General features: G+C 44.7%; 1 protein-coding gene across 5 annotated transcripts in view; it reads right to left on the bottom strand.

Moving 5' to 3' along the window:
- Nup214 (nuclear pore complex protein Nup214) overlaps nucleotides 1–19,632 on the bottom strand; it is a 280,169-nt gene that overhangs the window by 30,300 nt on the left and 230,237 nt on the right. For all 5 annotated transcript variants that reach the window (XM_037413729.2, XM_037413730.2, XM_037413731.2 and 2 more), the window contains 2 exons: nucleotides 10,468–10,650; nucleotides 8,372–8,549 (listed from right to left, as the gene is read on the bottom strand). In XM_037413729.2, coding sequence (XP_037269626.2) covers nucleotides 8,372–8,549; nucleotides 10,468–10,650 — 361 coding nt within the window. The remainder of the gene's footprint in view (nucleotides 1–8,371; nucleotides 8,550–10,467; nucleotides 10,651–19,632) is intronic.

The following is a 19,632-nucleotide window of genomic DNA, read 5'->3' as shown; positions in this document are numbered from 1 at the left end:
TCTGCACCGGGCCCTGATAGAATCTAATCCATTGAAAAACTGACCGAGGAAGTAAAAAAAATCTGGGAGACAGGGCTCGTCCCTGAATCCTGGAAGACTGCTTCAGTCATGCTCACCGCGAAGCCAGACAGACCTCTAGCGCCGGAGAACAAGTGGCCCATCTCACTTACGTCCTGCGTGGGCAAAGTATACGAACATACGAGTCATTGTAGGATATCCCAGTAGATCGAAAGCAAAGAGCTATTTCCACACAATATGGTAGTATTCAGACTTGCACTATCCACAGAAGACATCATGCTCCTTATCAAGAGACAAATTATTGACAACACCAAGGACACTAGAGGCATATTAGCTCTAGACCTGTCCAAAGCTTTTGATAGTATCACGCACAAGTTTGTGCTTGAGGTGATTTCTATTAGGCGCTTGGACAATGTTTTCATGCATACGTTAGCTCCTTTCTCAGCGATTGCAGGACCACCATCAAGACCAGCCAAATTACATCCTCGAGATTTATCTTAGGAGCAAAAGGGACCCCACAGGGGGCAGTTACCTCTTCTCTACTCTTCAATATTGCTATGAAAGCCCTATCGAAGTGCATCGCTACGGTGCGCAAGCTTAACCATGCTCTCTACGCGAACAATATCCCCGTGTGGTCCATGGGAGGCTCCTACGGCGCGGTAGAGCAGACGGTTCAAATGGCACTAATGATCACAGAGAACTTTCTGGTTGATTAGGGCCTGAGTCTGTCATCGGTCAAGTCTAAGCTGTTACTCTACAGGCCCACCCAAAACGAGCTGAGGAACCTGAGTCTTTTAGAGAAGATTCTGATAGGTTTATATATACGAGATGGGCAGAAAATCCCCTGATTGGACTCGATCAGGGTTCTGGGGCTGCGCGTGGAGTCTAAGGGTGGCAACTCACGGACTAAGAGCCGCATCACCTTCAAGACGGAGAACATGCTTAGGCTCATACTCTGGGTCTAAAATCGTAGAGTGGGTGAGCAAGAGCAATCTCCGTCGACTCTATCATGCATTTCTCATGAGCCACATTAATTACGTTGCTTCAGCGCCGAGTTGGTCCAAAAGAAAAGAAGCAAAAATTGATGCGATAATGCTCAAAAGCATAAAGAGAGTTCTAGGCCTCCCTATCCACACAAGAACTGAGAGGCTCCTACAACTAGCCATGCACAACTCCTTCACGGAGATGATCGAGGCCCAGCAGACGGTTCAGGTTGTGTGACTATTCTCGTTCCAGGCTGGTAGGCCCATCCTGGAAACTATAGACTGCAGTACTACGAAAATTAACCTGCGAGAAGTGACTCAACCATCCTCGATCAGAGGCACATTTGTGGTAGCTCCACTTCCGAGAAATGTCCACCTACGACACAATGCAGGATGCCACACAGCTCGGGCACATTCTTTGTTGAAGTCTGTCACACAGAGTCCGGATCTTGGGACCTTTGTCGATGCAGCACAGTACGGGCGTTCAGATCGCTTCGCCGTGGTCCAAGTCGGCAACAATGGCACTCTGCTATGCTCCGCTTCAGTTGAGCAGGTTTCGGCGACAGTGGCTGAGCAAATCGCCATCGCCATACCAATCAAAAACTCATCTCGTCCAAACGTCGTTACAGACTCGCGTTCCCCAGCTAGTGCTTTCACCTCGGGCTCAATCTCGCAGGAGGCAGCGGCCATCCTCAGCTGCAAGGGGGCTGCTGGATTTTATACCACAACATGGTTCCCGGCTAACATGGCGACCAACGTACATCAATGCCAATGAGTTTGCCTATGACCGTGCGCGAGGTATCGCTGACCGTGGCAGTTTCGGCAAATTCGCAGGCGGGGACGCTGGAAGGTACAGGGACTTGCTACTTACTTTCTACGAGGTCAAGATCCGTTATCTCTCTCGGAGGGCTTTCCCACTTCCTCATCCTAAACTTACTCGACCGCAATCATCAGCCTTCAGGATGCTCTAACCGGGGTCTTTCCCTTCGCGGGGCAGGTTGAGTCATTTCTTACCCACCATTGAACCGCATTGTCCGGACTGTGAAGAGGCGTATTGCTCATTACCTCACATGCTCTGGCAGTGTCCCGTGTTACGTGATGCCGAATTTAACAAAGAAGAGTACTGGAAGGAAGCCCTAAACAGTGATGACCTCTCAGTTCAACTTCGGGCTGTCCAGAGGGGCCTGCGATAGGGCGGAGGGCCAAGGTTTTCCGGTTCCTACGTGGGAGCGGCCCGCGACTGCTACATATTCTTTCTAAAAAGGGCGTCACAACGCAGTTCCTCCGGACCACAATAAAGTTCTTTGCTTGTCTGTCTGTCTGTGATGAATTTGAACATTGAGGACAAATGACTAAAGCCAGCTGGCTGAAAAATATTTAACGCATAACAATGTGAGTGAACATTTGCTTGCTTTACGACCTATGCTCTCCTGTACCACCACATTGCACATGTGTGTGCCAAAATTGAGTGCCCTGTCATATCTTTACCAGCCAGCCCGGTCTTTGCAATGATCAGGCATGAATACCTCATTAATGAAGAAGCTGAGCCGTTACTACAGGTGCTCCTCTAGCTACAGCTGTAGCCTCAACCAGTAGTTCGAGTGCTGTTGGGCATTATGATTATATTTCTGCTGGGCTCTCGGTTATCCTCATTTTATAGCAGATCCCATCAAGTGTGAATTATCTAGCAGCAATACGTGCAATCTTCATTATCTTGACACAAAAATCTCAAACATAAAATTAAATATGTGGAAAATGCAATTATCAGTGTGATCGGATAGTCAGTTCATATCACAGCAAGAAATCAGATTTTTTTTTATGGACAGCCACGTAAAAGCTGCTTCTTTTTGTAAAAATACTATAAAAAATTCTTAGCACAAAGAAAGTTGATCCTTGAGAATACAAAATGTGAACTGGAAAAACAATTAAAAAAAATTGGGGACCATTAAGGTGTGCTTTCAAGAGTTGGACGCAATAGCGATATTATGTTCTTAGTGCAGACTTCATACATACACTTTGTGCATGAAATCTTTCCGAACTTGCTATGCACCCACTGCGTTGCCTTAAGGGTGCAGTGTTAAACCCCACATATCAATCAATTAAGGGTGCAGTAGCATGTGTGCCTTTTGTAGTGGGTGGCTTCACGCCGAAAAGCAACGAAGGCCCTCCTAAAGTTTCTGCGACAACCCCCATCGTCGAACGATTATGACATTCTAGTGTGTGTGTTTTTGCGTCCTCCCGCTCTTTTTCTCTCGCTCATTCCGTTTTCCTCAGTTTTCTGTCAACTGTTTCCCCTTCGCCAGTGCTGGGTAGCAAACCAGATACTTGCTTTCCGGTTAACCTCCCTGCCTTTCTTCATACCATATCTCTCTTCCTTTCTCTGTAGTGGGTGACTGGCTTTAAACTATGAAGTCATTATGATAATCTCGTGTTCTGACGCCTGATGGCAATGTACGCTTGTACCATGCATTATTACGACAATATTTCATGTTGCATTGTGGAACATGTATACAAGACGCATGTGTTCGTAAAGCATGAAAGTTACTTTTCTAGCATTTACAAGCAGAGGAAGTTATTTTCACTGTATTCACAAGCAGAGGCATGGCTGTGTGGTAGAACACCCGCTTGCCACACAAACGACCCGGGTTTGGTTACGCAAAGATGCCCGATTTCCCGGTCACGCAAAGATGATTTTTCGCTCACATCAAACGACGCAGAAACCAGAATTTCTGCGAAACGAGCTTTTAAACACTATCGCGCTAAAACTACACACACAACAAAGTGCATATTAAAGGGGTCCTGCAACACTTTTCTCAGTAACCATCGAATGAGTTCCATCAAAGAGTTAATTGCCTCACGTATTGACCGCCACAAAACTTTTCGAACTTGTCGAGTGTCAGTGGAGTAACGGAGATTTGTCACACACACACTGTACATATTTGCTGCGTCTCTTCTATCGTCTCGATGAGTGCACTAGAAGCTGAGCAGGGAGAGATGGCATGAGGGAAAGGAGTTACGTCATGGCCTTCAGCTTCCCAGGTTTAAACCTTTGCGTCCCAGGTAAAACATTTGCATCTGTACTACCAGCGCTTCAGGAGTATATGGCAGAGCTACGAATCCATTGGAAGTCAATTGTAGAAATAGCTCTGTTGTGACTTGGATGATTGGAGCACCTTATTCCCTCAATGAAAAAGTCCTTAAACTGGGGCGCAGCTGCCTCGACGTGGAAGCCCTTACAACTCTGCTGTGTGAGATCAAAGCAGCGATTAACAGCAGACCACTAACGTATCTTTAGAGCGAGCTCGACGAGCCAACGACTCCATCGCATCTTACAGAATTTTACAGACGATGGAAGCTAGCCTACCTGCTATTACTGCAGTCAAAGCATAACAGCTGAAGTCGCTCATCAACCAAGCTACAGATTGGGAATGTGATCACTTCACTGTCAGGAAGACACGGCATAGTGCACGCTTACTCAGTGTGTCTCACTAATGGTTCGATCGAGAATTGCCTGTTGCAAAAACTCTGCACCCTTGAAGCATCCAATTAATCTTGGCTCACCTCGAAGGATGTTGCAAAGTGCCTAAGAATGATGGATCAAGGAGCGGGTGGAACTAGCATAAAGACGAGAAGGTCGAGGGGTGAACGTGCACATGGTTGAGGGCAGTTCCCATTCAGCATCGGCAATAAACATACGTCTTTCTGTTACACCCAGAAAACTAATCATTTCACAACATTGCTGGTGCTGAAACATGGCTTGTATTCATGCAGGTGGTCCAGAGCGTCAACTGAATCCAAGAGGGCGATGTAGCTCAGTTCAGACCCAGGATCTTCAGCATGCAGCGATCACAGTAACTCAGCTCTCAATGGCCTATATATATATATATATATATATATATATATATATATATATATATATATATATATATATATATATATATATATATATATATATATATATATATATATATATATATATATATATATATATATATATATGGCATCATTTTATGAAAGAAGAGGGAAGGATTTCTAGCTGATCTTGAGAATCAATTGTGAATTTGAGGCCATGTGCTGCACTACAATGTTTGGCTTATGTGTTCTCTGGAGCCACCTAAAAAGCTCTTTAGAGGGTGCTAAGAATCTCTGAATCCGGACAGGCCGCCATCGGAACTTGAACTTGGCAACGTTTAACGCTAGAAGCTTATTTAGTGAGGCAAGTCTAGCTGTACTATTCGAGGAGCTAAAGGGTGTTAAATGGGATATAATAGGGCTTAGTGAGGTTTGAAGGACAGATGAGGCTTATACGGTGGTAGAGAATGAACACGTCTTTTGCTATCGGGGCTTGGCTGACAGAGGAGAACTGGGAGTGGAGTTCCTATTTCACAGAAACATAGCTGGCAACATAGAGAAATACTATAGCATTAATGAAAGGGTGGTAGGTACCGTAATTAAACTTAATAAGAGATATAAGACGAAGGTGGTACAGGCTTACGTGCCTACATCCAGCCATGACGACGCCTCAGTTGAAAGCTTCTACGAAGACATGGAATCCGCAATGAGTAAGGCAAAAACACAATATACTATACTGATGGGAGAGACTTTAACGCAAAGGTAGGGAAGAAGCAGGCCGGAGATCAAGCAGTAGGATATTATGGCATCGGTACTAGAAATGCCAGAGGAGAGCTACTAGTAGAATTCGCAGAACGCAATAATTTGCGGATTTTGAATACCTTCTACCGAAAACGAGAAAACCGCAAGTGGACATGGAGGAGCCCTAATGGCGAAAATAAGAACGAAATAAACTTTATAATGACTACACACCCAGGAATCGTGCAGGATGTGGAAGTGGTTGGCAAGGTACGATGCAGTGACCATAGAATGGTACGGTCTCGAATTCGCCTAGACTTGAAGAAGGAACGACAGAAACTGATACGCAAGAAGCCAATCAATGAGCTAGCAATGAGAGGGAAAGTACAGGAATTCAGTGTCGCTGCAGAACAGGTACTCGGCTCTTAGTGAGGAAACCAACCTTAGCGTAGATACAATGAATGATAATCTGACGAGTATCATTACGGAGTGTGCAGTGGAAGTTGGAGGCAGGGTAGTTAGACAAGACACTGGCAAGCTTTCCCAGGAAACAAAGAACCTAATTAAAAAGCGTCAAATCATGAAAGTGTCTAGTACAACAGACAAAATAGAACTGGCAGAGATTTCGAAGTTGATTATTAGACGTAAAGTATGCGATGTAAGAAGGTATAACATGGAGAGAATTGAACACGCTCCGAAAAACGGAAGAAGCGTCAAAGCAGTGAAGAGGAAACTTGGGATAGGCAAAAGTCGGATGTATGCACTAAGGGACAAAGAAGCCAAAATAACTACCAATATGGATAGGATAGTTAAAATAGCAGAGGAGTTTTACAGAGATCTGTACAGTAGCCGAGACAACCACGACTGTAATACTATAAGAACTAGCAGTAACCCAGATGACACCCCACCAGTAATGATAGAAGAAGTCAGAAAAGCTTTGGAGAGCATGCAAAGAGGCAAAGCTGCTGGTGAGGATCAGGTAACATCAGATCTGCTGGAAGATGGAGGACAGATTGTGTTAGAAAAACTAGCGACCCTGTTTACGAAGTGTCTACTGATGGGAAGAGTACCAGAGTCCTGGAAGAACCCTAACATCATCTTAATTCATAAGAAAGGAGATGACAAGGACTTGAAGAATTACAGGCCGATCAGCTTGCTCTCTGTAGTATACAAGCTATTTACAAAGGTAATTGCTAACAGAGTAAAGAAAACTTTAGAATTCAATCAACCAAAGGAACAAGCAGGATTTCGAACAGGCTACTCAACAATCGACCACATTCATACTATCAATCAGGTAATAGAGAAATGCTCAGAATATAGCCAACCACTATACATAGCCTTCATAGATTACGAGAAGGCATTTGATTAAGTAGAAATATCAGCCGTCATGCAGACACTGCGGAATCAGGGCGTCGATAAAGCATATATAAACATCCTGGAAGAAATCTACAGGGAATCAACAGCTACCATAGTGCTTCATAAAGAAAGAACAGAATACCAATCAAGAAAGGTGTAAGGCAGGGGGATACAATCTCGCCAATGCTATTTACCGCGTGCTTACAGGAGGTTTTCAGAGGCCATGAATGGGAACAGTTAAGGATAAGAGTTAATGGAGAGTACCTTAGTAACCTGCGCTTCGCCGATGACATAGCATTGCTGAGTAACTCAGGGGACGAATTGCAACTCATGATTACGAAATTAGATAAGGAGAGCAGAAAGGTGGGTCTTAAAATTAATCTGCAGAAAACGAAAGTAATGTAGAACAACCTCAGAAAAGAGCAGCGCTTCGAGACAGGTAATAGTGCACTTCAAGTTGTAAAAAACTATGTCTACTTAGGGCAGATAATAACCGCGGAGCCGAACCACGAGATTAAAGTAACTAGAAGAATAAGAATGGGGTGGAGCACATGGCAAGCACTCTCAAATTATGGCAGGTAGATTGCCTCTATCCCTCAAGAGGAAGGTATATAACAGCTGTATCTTGCCGGTACTTAGCTACGGCGCAGAAACCTGGAGACTAACAAAGAGGGTTCAGCTTAAATTCAGGACGACGCAGCGAGCAATGGAAAGAAAAATGGTAGGTGTAACCTTAAGAGTGGGTTAAGAGGCCTGGGGTGCGGCCTCACCGGCAAACACCGCCGAGAACGCACTCCCTCACCAGAGAAGGATTGGCCACCCTGGTGCAGTATCTGGCCACTACCTCCCACATGCTTACGTCAAATAACTCACGGCCCTTAGTCCCCAGCAGCTGCGAAGCAACTGACCATGGCGGCGGTCAGATCTGCAACGCAGCAGAGGGTGCTAAGAATCTCTGGATCCGGACAGGCCGCCATTGGAACCTGAACTTGGCAACGTTTAATGCTAGAACCTTATCTAGTGAGGGGAGTCTAGCTGTACTATTCGAGGAGCTAGAGGGTGTTAAATGGGATATAATAGGGCTCAGTGAGGTTAGGAGGACAGATGAGGCCTATACGGTGCTACAGAATGGGCACGTCCTTTGCTACAGGGGCTGGTCATTAAGGGTAACTAACTAGATTCTCAGAGAAGGCAAGCGGGTTAGGGGAGACTGAAGGTTAGGGGGACAAATGAGATTAAGAAGTTTGCCGGTATAAAATGGCAGCAGCAAGCACAGGACCGAGTTGACTGGCGGAACATGGGAAAGGCCTTTGTCCTGCAGCGGACGTAGTCAGGCTGATGATGATGATGATGAAAGTGCTACCCTGGTTGTCTACAAAATGCATGATACAACATGAAATACAAAAAGCAAGATCACGACTCACATCATGAAACCAGATTGCTGTGTTGGAGGCGATTGCTGGGGCTGCGGTGCAGATGCAGCTCCAAATGTAGCTGCACCACCAAATGACGGGCTGCCACCAAATGTCGGCGATCCACCAAACTGCGGAGGTCCACCAAATGTAGGGCTGCCGCCAAATGCTGGCGGGCCTCCAAAGGCGGCTGAGCACACAGGATGAGAGCAATTCAGACAACATTAAAAAAAAAAAAAGGGTCGTGCTACAAAATTTTAGCAGGCATGAAATGTAGCGAGACCAATTCTAACACCACAATTGCCTCAGGACATGGAAACAGACACTACAGTGGCATGTTCCAAGGTCTTCCGTTCGTGTGTGTGTGCGTACGTGCCAGCATGCGTGTGTGCATGTGTGAGGTCTAAAAATAATAATAAGCTCCAAACGTTATGCTGCAATTCAGTACGTGCAATAAATCAATCTACGAGCATGTAACAAATTTAAAGATCAAAGACTGTGTTTCGCAAATATGGAATAACATCGTTAATACTTATGTACTGTACAGTTATTCATTTAGAGTGTTGTGCTTTGCTTCACCTGGTGCTTATGGATTTATGTCATATAATTGATTGTGAATTTATGTCATATCAATAAATAATGCAAGTACAATATATTGCATGAAGCAACTGTAGTAACATGTTTTGTTTGTACTTTTCTTATTTACCTTCAACAACGTCTGTTAGTCTTGCTACCTCTAAAGGTTCCCATGGCCAAAGTGTCCAGCTGCTCATAGCAGGCTTAGCTGGTAAATGTCACCAGAAAGTACACTCTTGTTTTTTATTTCTAAAAAATAAAAAAAACGGAGTTAAAAAAAGAAGTCGAGTTTTCGCTTAGGAGGACGTGCCTTTTTCATTAAAATCGTATAGGGGAATGCAATTAATGAAGTAACTTTTGGACCATGGATTGAATTTCAATAAAAACTAAGCATATGCTCAAAAATGATATTACAAGACTGGATACACAATGTTATCAATGCAGGATAATGTGTCAATTATATAATGCCCTTAAAAATTTCAAGTAACAGTTGTTAGTCACAGAAACTACTATCCTCAAATGGATTAAAAAGTTCAGTATTTTCATGGTTTACATACAATTAGGAATTCCTCATACAAAAAATCCTTTGTTTATATTCCAGTACTTTACATGGAAAAAGAAATTCATATTGATGGTACTAATATAACTGCATTTACAACTTGCATGCAAAGCTTACATCACGCTGCCAGGAAGTCAATATGAAAATAAATCTACAGTAGGTTTTTTCATAGACACCAACTACAAAAACTCTAACGTTAAGTCTGTGTAATCTAATGCAGAAAGAACAGTTTCTGAAAATACTGATAAATACACCTACAAATATGCAGAAATATTCTATTACATTTGCACATTGCATGTGGCACCCAATACACACTTACAACATATCAATCAATCTTATCAATGATATATGACATCCCACAAACTTACAAACTGACAATAATAAAAAGCTTTAGTTTGAAAACAAACTTCTTGGCGTAACCATTTTAGCTCGTTGCCACAGACACAAACTTGGACAGCCTAGACAAGCCTTCAGGCGGCATTATGTGCAACCACGTGAGCATGTAATAAAATCTGTTCTGCTTCATTGAAGAGAAACAGTGATGCTCCTTGACCTGCAAATGTGTTCAAATCGTAGCTGCCATTGCCCGACAGCTCTGAGGAGCTTGTGCATGTGGCACGATCAGTCACAGACATGTTGAAGTGTGGTTGGCATGGTCACCTATCTGCTGAGTGTCTGCTTTTCGCGGCTTTTGCCATTTTTATACTCCACACTGACGGAACTGGTATGCCTTGCTGGATGTCCGGTTCTTACAAAGTAACACATCATACATAGACAGCCCCCTCAGTTGGGTTTCGGTACTGCACATTTTTTCTTATTAAATATTGTTTTCGAATTGGCTGAACATTTCAGCTATTGAGTGCATGACAAGAGTGTCTCGGAAACATAAAAGTACCCAACTTGGTCAAAAGATCGCTAGAGTTGGCCTTTAACTACCCTTCCACATGTGAGCATGCATCACACAGAAACCTACCTGTCCTTGGCGGCGTTTGTGGAGTCTGCTGCTGCTGTTGCACTTGGAATCCTCCAAAGCCAGACTGCGCGACGCTTCCACCACCCATGCTAAAGCTGCCACCCCCTGAGAAGGCACTACTGCCAATAGAACTTCCAAAGGTGGAGGACTTAAAAGTGGTTGCACCTCGATTTCCAAAAAGGTCTGCAATGTTTAACAATAGAAACCAGTCTTAAATTTCAGGGAAAGTGGTACCGGTCCTAGTGAAAGTGCCTTTTGCACAGTTTTAAAATGTCGTCAGCACAGCACTGCACGGGACAATATTTTCAGCTTAGAACCCAGGTTCTCTGTTTCAAATTAGGGCCATGTTCAGATCTGTGGCTTCAATCCAAGACCTGGCATAAGCCCATAGCTGGGTAAGCAGACCTAGACTAAGCTTACAGTTGAAACTCGGTGTATTTGCCTTAAAAGTGTCATTTCTCAAATAATAATACTGCAAAAAACACTGTGAACAACCATTTCATAACAAAGCATGCATACAGAATTTGCCTCGAAAAGATTGCCATTGGGTAGCAAAATTTTACTGAAGTGGCTAATACACGTCTATTTTGAGGCTTTGTGATTGAAGCACCAAAAACTGTTTCTTCAACTTCTTGATTGTACTCGTAAAAAAATAAGTTCTACCATAAGGCAAAGCATCAGCAGTGGCTGGCATAATGTTGCACTCAAGCTCCTTTCACGATGATCTATTATGCGGAGACAAGAAGATGTAACGTGGTATGTGAGGAAACTGGCGCTCAAAAGACAGTATGCTAACAGATGCAAGTTACATCAAAATGCTGGCACGTTTAAACATAGGCAATGGCACTCTGCCACCATAACACCTCATTGCTGCACAAAATTTTATTGACCGGAACCTTTCACAACGCTTGGCATTTGCCCGTTCCACTGCACATTTACTGTCCTTTTTGCCAATACTAGTGCATGTGTAGTCTGTTTCACACTTAAAGGAAACCTCAGAGCACACTGCATGCAGGGGGGACAGCGCTGGAGCCGCATGCCCTCCGTAGCAGACAATGCGGTTAAACATTATGCCTTTCAAGTGTCTGTGCATGCGCAAGCTGCTGCTTGCGCGCGACTGCAGCGCTGGCCGCATCGCGATGTCATGTGCTCTCCGCAATTTCCCCTAAAATGAACACCACAATAGCATAGCAAGCACACAGATACTTATCTCAGTAGTGGATGCAAGATTGAAGCTTTAGAAGACTGAATTAAATAGTGTGTTAATATAATAATAGTATCTAAGGTTTTACGTCCCAAAACCACTATATGATTCGGAGACCCCGTAGTGGAAGGCTCCGGCAGTTTTGACAATCTGGTGTTTTTTAACATGCACTAACATCACACAGCACACAGGCCTCAACCATTTCGCCTCCACTAAAATGCAACTGCCGCGGTCGGGTTCGAACCCACAATTTAGTGTGAGGGTGATTCAATAGTGACACAGCATGTCAGAGTATTTTGCATGACTTGACTGACGCTTTGAAAGCCAACACTCGTATGTTACAGTACAAGCGCAGCTAAATGTATGTTAGTACGCGTGAGCGACGCAGAGACGAAGCGTGTCCAAGGGTCTCAATACCAACTAGTTTTATTGCTGATTCAACTCGGTATATCAGTATGGTCCTTTGAATTTACTGGCTAGTCTGCCGTCTCCGCGCCGTCCCCATGCAAGGCCGTGTACATTCCACTGATGCGTGCGCAGGGGGCACTGCAGTTAATCGGAGCACGTTCGTGGCGCATTCGCGTTGGCTGAGCAGGGGAAAATCAGTGGCGCATCGTGCCTTGTCTTTTATTATTGTACTCCTGGATGAACTACTCATTCTGTTTCTGTTTGAATGGGCAGAGACTGAACTGTCTTTAACCGACCAAACGTTACATTCAACGTCATTTCTTTTCAGGGCACTGACGTGATCACTGTAGCGGAAGCAGCCACTCATCGAACAAGACGTGGTTGCTTGAAGAAAAACTAAAGGGCAGAATACTAAATTTTTTGCATTTAGAAAGCCTTCTATTATAGTATAAATACTGTTAACTCATTCTCACAAACGTAAGAACTATTTGTAAGCTCAGTTTTCCTGCCCGTACGCAAACATTTCTGAGAATGAAAACATCATACCATGTTTGCTGCGCTAAGTCTCTGAATAATACAGATTTGTTCTCGGTGGGTCACAGAGAAAATACAATGATATTTTCAGAATAAGAGGAAAAATTCATCACACACGTTAGTATGCTTCAGTTAAAGTCTTTTTATTTTTTTAGGCACAGTAAGCAAAGTTCATATATTTCATTCAAATGATACTATTTACAGCTAGACAATATAATGACGTGAGAAATAAGTTGCTCCTCAAACTTTAAGAGCAGAATATTCGCACAAAATGCTATCAGAAGCATATGTGTTTCAGCCTTTCCTGCCATGCTCTCATGATTCGTGCTGTCGTTTGTATTTTCTACCTTTTTCCTCATATGCGTTCATTCTTTAAAACTGTTGAAGGCTGCAGGAATGGGATAATAGGTGCGAAGTAGGTATTATTTGTTCAAACGGTGGATGGTAATTTCAATCTTTTCAATCGTACCCAACACAGAAAGTTGAATGTACAACTGCACATGCTTTTTTCTTCATCACTGTTTCCCGTGCTCATGAAGGACACATTCGTGGCACAATTAAAAAAAAATGGTTAACAACATGTGCCACTCGGTGTCATCCAGTGACCGCTCACCCACCTCACTTGTCTCGCACTGCAAATATTTCTTTGCTACATTTGATTTTATTGAAGTATAGAGACAGCTTCTTAATTCATGCTGTACGTGCCCCTACAAGATACTATAAATCATTTTCATTTCCTGAAAGATGAACAAACATAACGGACTTGTCCTCCATTTTGCCTTTCTGTTCACTTATCGCGTTGAGGTTTCGGTAAAGGTTTCCATTTTGCAAGCGCACACGTCATCATTAAATAATTAAAGAAGGTAAGTATGCATAACAAAAAGATATGAGAGCTAAACCACTGAGGAAGAGCCCAAGGTGTTTCTGCAACAAGCGACGGCAACACAGTTTTGCGTAAGAAAGCAGAAACAAATTCATTTATTTACTGTTATTTCTGATTGAAAGCCAATCAAGAATTGAAAAGGTGAGTGCCCAAGGTGTAAACAGCACCACTAATTGTACACATTATCACCCTTTGCAATAACAAACACTGCAAAACTTTGACTTGGAAAAGCATGCAAACACCAAACCGCAGTTGCAAAGGGCTACGCCAGCCCGTCCGTAGGCGGGAGTCTCGGAAGGGATGTCTGCTCAAGAAACTCGGATAGCGTGCAGCGCCACCACCACATGCATCACCGAGCAGCAGCAGTGGAGAGCGAAGACGGCAGACTAGCCAGTATATTCTAGGGACCATAGTACCGGTGTGGTTCCTAGAATATACAGGCTAGTCAGATGTCTCCACGCCGTACCCATGCAAAGCCGTGTCTATGCCGCTGATGCATGCGCAGGGGGCGCTGCATTCTTTGGAGTGCGTCCGTGACGCATTCGCGTAGGCTGCGCAGGGCGGGATTGGTAGCACATCGTATCTTGTCTTTTATTATTGTACTCACAGATGAACTACTCATTCTGTTTCTGTTTAGGTGGGCAGAGAATGAACCATTTTTAACCGACCAAACATTATAATCAACGTCATTTCTCTTCAGGGCACTGACGCGACCACAGTGGCAGAAACAGCCACTCAGTGAACAGGGCACTGTTGCTTGAAGAAAAACTAAAGGGCGGAACATTAAATTTTTTTGTGTATGTAGAAAGGCTTTCATAATAAAATAGATAGTGTTAGCTTGTTCTCACAAATGTATTAACTATTTGTAAGTTCAGTTCACCCGTACGCAAACTTTTTTGATACTGTATTTACTCCCATAATCCTCGCACTCACATGATTCTCGTACCCCCGACATCGTCCAACAAAAATAAGATTTCTTTTTTTTTTCCTCAAGTAATTATCGCACACCCAAAATTTGCCACAATAATGTTGTCTGCTCATTGCAGCCACTGAAGATGATGGCGTGTGCCGTTTGGCACCATCTATTAAACATAGAGCATACTATGATTGCACCAAAATTCAATCCAATCCGATTCAAGTCAAAGTGGCAAGCACGTTGTGGCATGATTTATATGTTGTGTCTGTAATCTTGTTATGTTATGTGGCGATACGAAAGCTACACGGCTGCTTTCAAGTTGAAAGTGATTGATCATGCACTAACTAACGGCAACAGGGCCGCCGGTAGGCCTTTTGGAGTAGAAGAGTCTTGTGTTCGCTACTAGTGACATTACCTGAAAGCCACCAAGACGTGTTGGGCCTTCTGTGTGGCTAAGACTGGGATTGATGGTAAACTTTCTTTCTTTAGAAGGTAACTGCAGACGATTCTGTTAAATGGCCATCAGCCCAATACTCATGTTCTTCGCTTAGCTTTTGAGGGCCCCTGTTGAGCGACGAATGCTACCGCTACGCCCGCAAGCTTTGCGTACGGTATTCTAATTCTCGGCTATTTCATTGCGCCTTTTGTGACTCAAATAAATGTTGCCTTGTGTTGAACCTGTGTTTTTATTGTTCTCGCGTGATAATCCCGACTTGCAGCCACTTGGTTTTCTTTTTTGCTCTCTTCGTTTTCTTGAAAAGTTTTCCCCGCTTAATTCTCGCACCACCCAACTTTGCATCGGTTTTCCACACAAAAAAGTGCGAAGATTATGCGAGTAAATACGGTAATGAAAAAATCATACCATGTTTACTGAACTAAGTTTCTGAATATTACAGATTGGTTCTCAGTATTTCACAGAAAAAAGACAATGCAATGATATTTTCAGAATGAGAGGGAAAATTCATCACACGTTAGTATGCTTCAGTTAAAGTCTTAATTTTTTATGCACACTTGGCAAAGTTCATAATATTTCGTTCAAATGACACTGTTCCAGCAAGACAATATAATGACGCGAGAAATAAGTTGTTCCTCAAACTTTAAGAGCAGAACATTTGCACAAAATTCTATCAAAAGCATATGTGTATCAGCCTCTCATGCCATGCTCTCGTGATTCGTGCCGTCGTTCGTATTTCCTGCCTTCTTCCTCATATGTGTTCATTCTTTAAAACTGTTGAAGGCTGCAGGAATGAACGCGAAATAGATGCGAAGTGTGCATTATTTGCGCAAGCTGCCCCGCCGCGGTGGTCTAGTGGCTAAGGTACTCGGCTGCTGACCCGCAGGTCGCGGGTTCGATTCCCGGCTGCGGCGGCTGCATTTCCGATGGAGGCGGAAATGTTGTAGGCCCGTGTGCTCAGATTTGGGCGCACGTTAAAGAACCCCAGGTGGTCGAAATTTCCGGAGCCCTCCACTACGGCGTCTCTCATAATCATATTGTGGTTTTGGGACGTTAAACCCCACAAATCAATTATTTGCGCAAGCTGTGGATGGTGATTTCAATCTTTTCAGTCACACACAACGCAGAAAAGATAAATGTACAAGTCCATGCACATGCTTTTTTTTTCTTTATCACTGTTTCACCTGCTCACAAAAGGCATTCGTGGCACAATTAAAAATGCTTAACAAGACGTGCCACTCAATGTCATCGATTGACCGCTCACCCACCTCGCTTGTATTGCCCTGCAATTATGTCTTTGCTTTGCTACATTTGTTTTTATTAATGTGTAGAGATCGCTTAATTCATGATGTACATGCCCAACGAGATACTCGAGATTGTTTTCGTTTTCTGAACAGTGAACATACATGACGGACTTGCCCTGCATTTTGCCTTTCTTTTAGTTCAACTTACAGCGTTTAGGTTCCGGAATGAGTTTAAATTTCACAAGCACACACACCATCATTAAATAATTAAAGAAGGTAAACATGCATAATAAAAATCTACAAGAGCTAAACCACCGAGAGAGAGCCTAAGGTGTTTCACCAACAAGCGACAGCAACAGCAGTTTAGCGTGATAAAGCAGAAACAAATTAGTAGTTTTACTGTTAGTCCAGGTTGGAAGCTGACTAAGAAGTGAAAAGGTGGGTGGCACCCAAGGTGTAAACACCACCACTGATTTGTACTCAATGTCACCATTTGTAATAACAAACACCGCAGAACTTTGACCTGGAAACGCATGCGAATGCCACTGCACAATCGGCTGCACCAGCCCTTGCGTGGATGCAAGTCGCGGGAGGGGTATCTGCTCAAGGAACTCCAATAGCGTACAGCGCCACCATCTCATGCACCACCGAGCGGAGGAGGCAGAGAGTGGAGACAGCAGACTAGCCAGTATATTCTAGGGACCATAGTACCAGGGACAGGCTTTTTCTTTCTTCTCTCTCCACGCCTTTGTAGGCGGTCAAGAGGGAGGAAATAGAATGTCGTTCTGCGACACCCTGGCACAGCCGTGGTGCATTTAAAGTTCACCACAGGTTTCAACATAGACGTTTTAAATTGGGCACAAAAATTACGATGGGAGATGCAGTACCACACTAAGACTGCCAGGTACACAACAAAGCACCGTATTTACTTGCGTAATGAATGCACTTACTTTCTCGAAAAATTGGAGCAAAGTTGGGGTGCGTTCATTATGCGGGGCAAATTTCAAGAATACTTTTTCGGTGTGAGCAAGAAATGTGGTAATTCAAGAAAAAGTTAAGTCGCTTAGCCTTTCGCAATGGACAAACGCGTGCACTGTTTGAAAACAGCTTGTTCTTTGTTGCACTGCACTCATCTTCGGGGGTTGATGGCCCACTTGCCGGTATCTTCGGGAGTTGATGGACAACTTGCCAGTATCTTCGGCAAGTTGTCCCCGCGCCGCCCACGCACGCCGTAAAAGCGCTTCGCGGTTATCTTTTCTCGCAATCGGTTAACAGCAACAGTGGTACCTGGTGTGATCTAGAGAGGCACCCTGAAGTGTGCGCTACAACGCACTTTGCCAACTTCGCGGCAACCTCGCACGACGACGCCGTCGACATTGTAGTAAGTAACCAACATTGTAGCAAGCTACCCTCGAAGCATCAAAGCAAACCGCCGATAACAAGATTAACGACCATATACGGCGGCCGCCCCGCTTCCACATGAGAAGTTCCTGTACACGCGGAGAACAAGCGAAGCGAGAATTGGAGGTGCTGCCATGCATGCTGTGGAAATCGTCACAATCTTTTTGGGGCAACAAGCGACTTTTTCTGGTTTTCCCGAAACCTGCGACGCGCTAGCGACAAATGACCCTTCGCGACAGCATATCCCGTCGTCGTCAGTCGAAAATCGCGTGAACGTCGTTAGGCCTTAACTTTCGCGTTTGCAGGAAGCGACAGTCGGTTGGCGCGGGCAGTTTCGTGGCCTTCGCTCGCTGCGTGCTTATCAGCTGCGACGTCTCTACAGTCGCACAGTTCGTGATCCCCGCTGTGGCACACACAATAAAAAAGAAGGGGGACGTGCCGAGCACAGATAGAAAGAAAAGCAATACCGCAAGCGGCAACGGGCAAAGAAGGGGAGGGAGCGCGCCGAGGTGGCCGAGCGGAGTCGGCATAATAGTCACAGCTTCGCTGCAAGGGCGAAGCAATGAATGCGATAGCAATAGAGAGTTATAGTATACCGGGCTTACCGTGATACCGAAATCGAAGTGCGCATGCGCAGATACGTACGTTACGCGTACCGCCTACCGTACGCACGGTATTTTTTCAGATTTAAGGTAGCGTAGGTGCACGTATAGTGTACGTAAACATGGCGGCGCTCTCAGACGCCCGCTTCGAAGTGATTTTGGCGTAGTTGTTGAAAGATTCACCTTGTTCGCAGCAAACGACTGTTCAAAGTGGCTTCGCTTGCCTTCAGTTAGCTTCGATTACTCAGTATTACGGATAAGTAGGCGTAGTTTTTGAGATAGCTTCCCATTTCGAACGCGTCTAGGCCTAACTACAATACCGATGTAAACAAATCGGCAACATGGATGTTTTCGCGTTTCGTGCATGGTTCATATTTATTTACTTTTATTATCACTAAAATAAACTTCTAGCAATGCTTCGCGCGGTGGCATAGGCAAACATTCTCGTTTTCTTTTCACTTTCACTGTTTAATTTATTAACCATATAATAGGGCCATGCTTGTAGCCTACGTGCAATAAATCGCTGAAGTCTTGTCTTGTCGCCTGGGAGATCTTACTGGCGAGACGCTCAAACACGGTTACAAGTTTACCGAAGAGTGGTATACGGCGGGTACAGCAGAAATAGAAATCACTGTCGGCGAAGTGCTTCCTGCACACGGTCAGAGAAGGACTGATGCACTTTCCTATTCTCAGCTGATGCTGGCGACGGCCTCCACTATGGCTCTTGCTGATGCTGATGACCTCTGACGGATGGCGCTTACCCACAAAGGGGGATGGGCCAAGAACCAGGCGGCAGGACTCAGCTTCACTAGCCACTCCTTCCTCATCTTCGGATCATTGGGGTATTTGTGAAAGCTAACGCCGTTTTCACAGGCGGGCGATCGTACAGATGCACAGAGAAGTACTTCACCATTGCGCAGTACTCGCCGTGGAGACAAACGGCCGCAGTTCTAAGAGAAAAAAAAAAACTATGGACCATTCCCCGAAGGAAAGCCTGGTGGGATCAGCAGCGGTGCGCATGGTGTTGACCCAGTTAAAACGGGCGTCGAGGCGGGTGCTAAGAGAACGGTTTGAAGCGAAACTCAGGGTAGCGTTTACTCGAGTAAACGTTTGTTTGCAACGCAAAAACACGGGAGGCAGGATGCGTTGAAGACGCTTCCGCTCGGCTTCCTTAGCTCCCATCTCGTCGGCGTTACACGCGCGCCGTCTGCATACTTTAACGCGATCGGTGTTCTTGACTCGCACCTCGTCGGTGTCCGACGCTTGCGTTCGGCTTCCCTGGCTCGCGCCTCGTCGGTGTTGCCGTCGCCATTGGCGAACGCGGTCGGCTTCGCTAACCCTCGAAACGCCGGCGACAACCGGGAAAGGTACGCGGGAAGCATGCCACAACGGCGTTTAATGTTAACGTGACAGCGGAGGTTAAAGGGCCACTCACCAGGCCCCATACCGAATTTTAGTTAGACAGTGGAAGTTGTTGGGTGTCCGATGAGGAACGTTTTGCCACAAAAATTTTTCAAAT

The sequence above is a fragment of the Rhipicephalus microplus genome, chromosome X (genome assembly GCF_043290135.1).
Source record: "Rhipicephalus microplus isolate Deutch F79 chromosome X, USDA_Rmic, whole genome shotgun sequence".
NCBI classification, from domain to species: Eukaryota; Metazoa; Arthropoda; class Arachnida; order Ixodida; family Ixodidae; genus Rhipicephalus; species Rhipicephalus microplus.
Note: the sequence above shows the minus strand (reverse complement) of the source record. Positions and strands in the feature narration are given on the sequence as shown.